At 37.3% G+C, this 8,276-nt stretch overlaps 1 protein-coding gene across 6 annotated transcripts in view; it reads right to left on the bottom strand.

Moving 5' to 3' along the window:
* App (amyloid beta precursor protein) overlaps nucleotides 1-8,276 on the bottom strand; it is a 186,755-nt gene that overhangs the window by 165,126 nt on the left and 13,353 nt on the right. For all 6 annotated transcript variants that reach the window (XM_010608564.1, XM_010608565.1, XM_010608566.1 and 3 more), the window contains exon 2: nucleotides 4,166-4,295. In XM_010608564.1, the coding sequence (XP_010606866.1) occupies nucleotides 4,166-4,295 (130 nt within the window). The remainder of the gene's footprint in view (nucleotides 1-4,165; nucleotides 4,296-8,276) is intronic.

Below are 8,276 nucleotides of genomic sequence, written 5' to 3'. Positions count from 1 at the left end.
GCTAAAGGTGTAGGGAAAGTGGGAAGGGTGGGGGGAAGGTAATAAGGGAGAGGAAAAAAATAAGAGAAACTGAAAAAATGGAAATAAAGTGTTTGTAAATGGGGAGGGGAGGAGGGGGTGAAGGGAGGGCAGGGACAAGGGGAAAAAAAATGAGAAGACCTATTATGTAAAGGTACAGAATCCCAATGATGAATGTAATTGTATTGTATACCTAGATTGTACCAATAAACTCAATAAAAAGGAAAAAAAAAAGAAATCCAATCTCTGACTCAGTATGTATAACTATGTAGGAAGACCAACATGCCTCACAGAAGCAATATTCCAGAGGATGCTGTGTGCAATTATAAAAGAGGTTTGATACTGTGATGGGTAAAAGACTGAAAAATCAGGGGAAAAGAAGGTCAAAAGGAAAAGAAAACAAAAGGAAGAAAGTAAAAGCAATGTTAAAATTATTGGGATCTTGCAATACAGTGCAAATAAAATGTACATATATGAATTATATACTTATATCTTTCTATTCCTTTTAGTGAAATACAAGACACTTCATGTACATATCAATGTTATTTTAACAGTCTTGGGTAATACCTTTGTTTGAGACCTTTAGAAAATTTGCCAATACCTAAGAAACAAAACAATTCCTGAAGTCCTTAATTCTAATCTAAACTCAATGGCAAAGCAGGAGACAGTGTATGCTCTACTCATCATATTATGGTCCATTTCAAGTCCAATGGAAAAAGACTAGGGATTTATAAAATAAGAAATAGGATAAATGATTCAAACAGGCCAAATCCCTAGTGGGAACATCTAACGATTATGTAGTCCCTTCAGTAATCAAGAACAGTTAGTGTCAACATGCTCTTTCCTTATCAGATGTTACCCCAGAACTGGGAAGTTTGCTAAACAAGTCACAAATGACCTGTCTCCTTGAATTATATACAAGCCCATCAAAGGAGCCCAGAATCTTTTCCCAAAGATAAAAGAGAACTCTGGTACTTGTTGAAGGCAAAGCTTTGGCAGCCATCAACTCATTCCCATCTTTTCACATAGGCTTTCTGAGAATGACTGCATGTTCTTCTCTCCATTTCCCCTTGTCCATGTCCGCTCTGTACATCTCTATGAAAATCTATCAGAGAAATGCTACACTTTGGAGTGGTTCTCTTGTCACAGGGGTTAAAAAAAAAAGCCAAGCAAAGGCCATTAATATTACTAACAAACTGGTATTTGCTAAATGAGATTGATTATTAAAAAAACCCAAATTAGTTAAGTTGTTGTTTCCCTAAATGGTGCACAAATCTATTCAATTTATCAGCAAAAAAACGCTCAAATATTTTGATAGTTTCTCTGCATTCACAGTATTATCAAAAAACATTCTAGATTCACATGTAAATCTGAGACTTTTTTTTAACATCTTTTACCTTTTCTGCATTTTTTTCTTCCCCCTAGGTTTCAATTCTCTGTCGCCATAAGAACAGCTTTTGTTTTCTTTATGGGGCTGGGGATTTAGCTCAGTGGTTTCACTGCCTGCCTCACAACCTCAGGGACTGAGTTTGATCCCCAGTACAAAAAAATATCTATATATATAGATATATAGATATATATCTATATATATATCTATATATATAGATATATATATAAAAGAATAGCATGTTTATAAGTGGGGAATTCCAGGAGGGCAGAGGATATGGCCAGCACAAGAGAGACAAATGATGTGTGGCCCAAGAATATTTGCCTCAACTGTTGGCGTGATGAAGTAAACTACAGTCTCAATGTCAACTTTCCCTTTTAGTCAATTCTTTTTCTTTTTTTTAGGAAACTAAGTTTATCTTATATCAACATTTCTTTTTTTAATTCATTGCTTATTGGCATATTTAAAAGATATGATGACATTCATCATTAGGAATTTGCACCTTTATGATGTATCTTGGTTCTTATTTTTTCCCCATTCTCCTTCCCTCTCTTTACCCCCTCCACCCCTCCCTATTTACAAAGACTTTGTTTCCATTTTTTTCCTTTTTTCATATTTATTCCTTTTTCCTTTCCTTTCCCTTAACTTTCTGACTTCCCCTTCGGACCTTTTCTGTCTATGAGGATCAAAATGTAAACTAAAGAATGTTTACAGAAAATCTGAAGAAAAGGCCCTTTTAGTCAATTCTAATATCAACAATTCTGAATAACATTGTGAACTAAATAAAATGACACTTAAAAATAAATTTACTTCTGATATAACAGCTGAATGTGGTATCAGGTGGTATACACAATAATGCCTTTAAAAATCTAGTAACTATTTTCTGTAAGCTTACATGCTAAATAAAATTCATTTGAAACATTGTGTACAACAGTAAGCAAAAATCAAATGAAACAAACCATTTAGAAAATTTGTCCCACATAATTAACCAACTCATCATCTACCTTATAACTTGTCTTAAATAGTATTGCTTCTGTACATTATTTCTTGGAGGAATATGTAAGTTTGAAATTCACAGTTCCTGGAAGACAGATGCACTTTTATAGTATTTTCCTGAAACAGGAGTTCTGTATCCAGTATTTAAGTGGCACTTTCTTTCATATGACAGAATCCTTACTTCTCAATCAGACAGAGAAGAACAAGAGGCTTTATAAAGCATTTAGGAACAAAGAATAAGGAGGAATAAAAAAAGTTATCAATTATTAAATATTTAAGAATTTAGTTTTCTGTACTCTAATCATCAATTACATTATAAGTAGTAAATTTACCACAGGAAATCCTCATTGGAATTCTTACACATCTATTTACTTCTCAAATTAAGCACATGAATGAGCAGCAGTCAGTATGCTTTTGTGGCATTTTTGACCAAATGTTACAGATAACTCCAAAATCTCCAGTAGTTTTCCCCTTTTTCTAAGTTTGCATCTGGGACTTTACTTTCTGTGTTGCTAGAGATGGAATCCAGGGTCCTGCTAGGAAAGCAAGGATTTTCCTCTAAAGATTCCTTTTAGTCATCAAAATATACAGCAGCATTTGTCCACAGTTTCCATATAACATCTGCATTCTTATTGAGTCTTTCCACTGATGAATAAATTCATAAAGAACATCTAGATGAATTGCAAGTAATCAGATCAAGACCACAGATTTTCACAATGCTTGTTTATATAAAAACATCCATAAGGAAGAGACTGATAACCAAGTCAAATAAAATATGGACTTATGACAGTGTTTCAAGAAGAAAAAAGCATGACACCATATAAAACTCAATTTCAAAAGTAAAAAAGTGAAAGTGAAGCTTGAAGTCAAAGATTTTAAGCCTGACTTAGGATTTCCTCCAATCTGGTATATAGAGAGAAAAACATTTCTCAGCTCCAATTTCCTGACTATTGCAAACTAAGAAAAGTAGCTGACTGATACAAGAAAAGGCTCTGTAAGAAATCAGCAAAATATTGGAACTTCACATTAGAGTCTTTTTTCTATGAAGACTGTGAAGAAAAACACAAGGCCCACATTCCATACGCCTCTGACAGTGAGTGTAAATGAAAATAACCTATGAGATCTTGGAAAATAAGGATTGCCAGGCCCTACCACCACGTATTTCTCATTCACCAATGCTGGGATTGGGTCAGAAATTTCTAAATTTAATAAGCACCCTGAGTAAACTCATTTGGGGGCAGGATACTCAAAAATACTGTCGCTGTAGTCTCCTAATATAAAACACTACCTTAATTTTCCAAAACACAGCAGAATACATTCACTCCACAGTATCTACAGAGAAATAGTCTAGGATCCTCCAAGGATACCAAAATCTACAGTCTCAAATCTTTTCTTTTATGTGGCGTAGTATTTGCATGCAATCAATGCACACCCTCCTATATACTTTAAATGATCTCTAGATGACTTGTGACTTATAAATATAATGACTTCTAAATATTTGTTACACTTTATATTTTAGGAAATAATGACAGGAAGTCTGCAGATGTTCAATACGGATGAACTTGGGTTTGTTTTTTCCCCAAATATTTTCCATACACAGTTGGCTGAATCTACAGGCGCAGATGCCACAGATACAGAGAGATAATTATAGACAGTGGCGATGTGTTGAAGAAAAAGTCGGTGCATTTGACCTCATTACAGCACCCTCTTTTCCCTCAGCCAACGCTGTCCAGGCAACATCAGAAACACAGTTGGCTGGCTCACCTAAGCAGCGGTAAGGAATCACGAAGTGGGGGTGTGTCTTGCACTGCTTCCGGCTCCGCTTGCACCAGTTCTGGATGGTCACTGGTTGGTTGGCTTCCACCACATTGGTGATCTGCAGCTCAGGGTAGACCTGGGAGAGCATAAAGGAAGAGTAAATTATTACCTGGAGCAGGTGCTGATGCGTACATGCACCTGCAGAACCCTCTGCCATTATTGTAAGGTATTGCTGTCCCCTTGCAGTCAAACCTGCTCTACCTGCTACCCAGCTAAAGAAATTTAGTGTGAAGAAAAAAAGTGCAAGTGACAAAGTCAGCAGTAATTCCATTAAGCAATGTGGCTTATGTTTTACTGTGCCCATTTTGACTTCAAGTGTTTTTCCAGGGGAGATAAAGATAGAAGCAAAGAGGAGAAAGGAGAAATTCTATAAATTATGGGATCATTTTCAATGCAAAATAATCTGGTGTGACTATGACAGCCTGTAATGCTCTAAATAAGTGCTACAGTAGACAAATCCAGGTATCTTTAGTTAAATTCAGCTTACTCCTAACAAGACAAATATTTTATACACAGACGATGACACATAACAAACTTCCAATACAAATGTCAATCTCCTTGTTCCAAGTAATTTACAAGAGAATAATTTATCAAAAATTTTCAAGGGGGTCATTTAGGTAAGGAACTGTATTCATGAATTTCCTTCTATCAATAACTATATATCCCATTGCTCTGATTACTGTTCTTAATAAATCAAATGCTAAGCACTTGGAATGAAATGTCAGACTCAATCAACTAACATATACTTGTCAAATATCAAACCACTTCTATTAATAGAAATCAGTAATTTAAAATAAAAGCATAAGCTCAAAAGTGCCAGATAAATAACAATAGAAGGAGAGAACTAGGGCATAATAAGCAAGAAATGATTGTAACTATGCACCATGCATCAAAACAGTTCAAAGTGAGAATATAAAAAAAAGTGTATAATTAAAAGATGACAGGATCTATAAAATGTGAATCTTGGAGTGGGTTAAAAATTTTTTGTTGTAGATGTGTGTGTGTGTGAGAGAGAGAGAGAGAAAGAGAGAGGTAGGAAGAAATAGAATTTGGGAAGTCAGGGAACTGAAATTAAGATTTTGAAGAAGTTATAGTTATTGGTAACGTCAAGGTACATAATATGATCATCAGAGAAAATCGGAGACAATGAAGAAAGTAAGGTCACTGGCAAAAACTGGGAAACTAGAATACTGGAAGGATCATTGTTAAAATAACTTACAAATCATGAAAGGAAGATCACTGTACTGAAGACAGAAAACTAGGACCTAAAATCTTCAAAAATGAGGACGGATGTCACTGAGGGGGAAAGAGGCCCACAGATAACTCCGAAAGCAGAGGAGAATGGTGTTCTCATTTGACAGCATGCAATTCACAGCTGGGGCAAACAGTGTTTTAGGGAGGAAAGGGGATGAGTGGTTTGGAAATAACATTGAGGAAGAAGAAAGACATCTTCACATTTGGGTACAATGTGAGAAAACAGCTTTTACCTGAGTTAGCTACATGGGTCCAAAGCATCAGGACCAAGCACCCATGGACCAGAAACTCTAAAACCGTGAGCCAATATAAACCTTTGGTCTTACTAAGTTGATGATTTCAGATACTTTTTCACAGCGATGGAAAGCTGACTAATGCAGAAAACCATCTGTAAAGAATACACACACTGTACGAATTTCTAGAAAAGGCAAACCTATAAATACAGTAATAAAACCAGGATTACCAGGGATTGGGGGCTCTGAGGGAGACAAACTAGAATACAGAGCAGTGGCGGTGAACCTAAGGCACGCATGCCACAGTGGGCTGTTATCACTGAAAGCTCTAAAAGGTTCACCATCACTGACATAGAGGATTTGAGGGCAGAGAAACTATTCTGTGTGATACTACATTAGCAGATACATGACATTTGTATTTGTCCAAAGAATGTACACCACCAGGAGTGAGCCCTAAGGTACACTGTGGGCTCTAGGTGATAATGATACATCAGTGTAGGTTCTGCATTTGTAACAAACGTCCTGTATGTTGGTGGGGGGAGGTTGTATTTGTGAGCACAAGCAATATAGAGGAAATCTCTGTACCTTCTTCTCAATTTTTCAGTGAATATATAACTTCTAGAAAAGTAGCCTATTGAAATCATTAAAAGTAAAGTATAAGAGATCAATCAACAGTGGGAGAATATGTGAAAAGAACACACACACACACACACACACACACACACACACATTTAATCAGAATCTTGGAGTAGGTATGAGGAAGGTTCTTCAAACACTGCCAGTAACCTAGTTGCAAGGGGTACAGCTACCTTCCCTGTATTTTATTTTGTTCTTAAATATCTTAACACTTCAATAAAAGCATTTAGGGTCACAGATAACATTCTACTTGAAAATGTTACTAAAAATTTAATGGCCCCATGGCTTTACTCTATATAATGAAAGACAAAGTGGCTCATTGTTCAGAAATATAATTCTCCCACCACCTTTACTTTATTGTATCACAAAAGTTCAGCACTTGTGAGTCATAAACTCGAGGCACCATGGAGCTCACCCTGTGGGATATAACTTTATGTGCAGTAAAGTGTGAGTTATTGCATTTTTCTAGAGGGGTTCTAGCTTCCACTACACAGAAATAAATACTCTACGGCAAAATGTTCTTAGGAGCTACTAGTTTTCTGTAATCCCTGTAGCAGACACACTCTCAGACTACATTTCCTTCTTTCCATTTTAAACTAACTACTTTTTATAGATACAACTGGTTAGTAGCAGGCAGGGGCCTCTTTTTCATTTGGGACACATGCCACCTTCAGATTTCTATGCTAATATTCAGTGCAACAGAAAAGTGTTATCAAAGTGACAATTTCTAAGCAAGGAGAATTGCAAACTAACACATTAAATTCTGTGAACAGAGGGCATCTCCCAGAAGATAACCAGAGCTTTAAATAGGGATCACCCAAAAAGAATTTACTTCTAGCTCCCGCCATGCAATCTATGGCATGTGTATTATTTCCTGATTATCAACTTCTATCTCCATATTGCTGAAAGTAGGAAGTGCAAATATTCATAAGGATTTAGAGATTACGCCAAAGGATGTGGAGATTATAAAATCTGAACGACAAAGAATCCTAATCAATAAAACAGAAATAGGAACTCCAACCTTATTCAGTTACTCCGCCCCTACAGCTGACTAGGACTAGAGGAAAAGTAGTCCACATAGTGCATCCCCTTCTTCCAGAGTTCTGAACTGACGCACATAGGCTCTCCTAGATGCTGAGGATATTTGACTGGACATTAGATAAGGCAAATCCAGAATTAGCGTGTGACAACACACATGGGAGAGTCACCTAGACATCTAAAGAAGCTGTTGGTCCAGGGAGAGAAAGCAGGAAGATGTGCAGAGACGAGTGGAACAAAGCAAAGACAGAGGATCAGACAGACACTGGCTGGCAGCCTCTAACCCTTTCAGTCTTGCCACGTACACTTGGGTTGTAAGAGATACCCAGGTCCCCTTTAGACCCTCTTTGTAAACACAACCTACTTGATGTTCCTTTCAGTTGAACAGATGCTGGCTTCCCTACTACTGCTCCAAGACTCCTTCAACCTCTACAGCAAGTCAAGACTGCTTATCCTGTCACTGTATCTTATCACAGCAGCTGACCAAGGGCCACTGTCCACTCTTCTGCCACCTACGTGCCTTCCTGTCCTAAGAGAATGTACACTTCTGGAAGGTGGTATTGCAGATAGGTAACTTAATTAGATATCTTGTAGGCAGTTAGACAGGGCCAACCCAGGAGAAGCCGACACGGAGGACAGTCCAGACACATTCACTAAAGGCCAGAATTATAAGAGAAACTACTTTATCCTTGTGCTTCCCCTGGGATGAATAGCAGGGATTGATATTCTAAATAGGTATCAATCATCTTGGAGGGGGGCCAAGGTCTTAGAGCAGCCTTTCCAGGAAATATCCCTGACCCCTACCCTTACTGAAAATCCTCCTATGCTTGCTCCGTGACTTGCTCCCCCGTTTGACCCCCACTTAATCAATGTCACCTGGGTGACTGTACTTGTAA

The sequence above is a fragment of the Fukomys damarensis genome, unplaced genomic scaffold, assembly GCF_012274545.1.
Source record: "Fukomys damarensis isolate Sample0158 unplaced genomic scaffold, DMR_v1.0_HiC HiC_scaffold_24, whole genome shotgun sequence".
NCBI lineage: Eukaryota > Metazoa > Chordata > Mammalia > Rodentia > Bathyergidae > Fukomys > Fukomys damarensis.
Note: the sequence above shows the minus strand (reverse complement) of the source record. Positions and strands in the feature narration are given on the sequence as shown.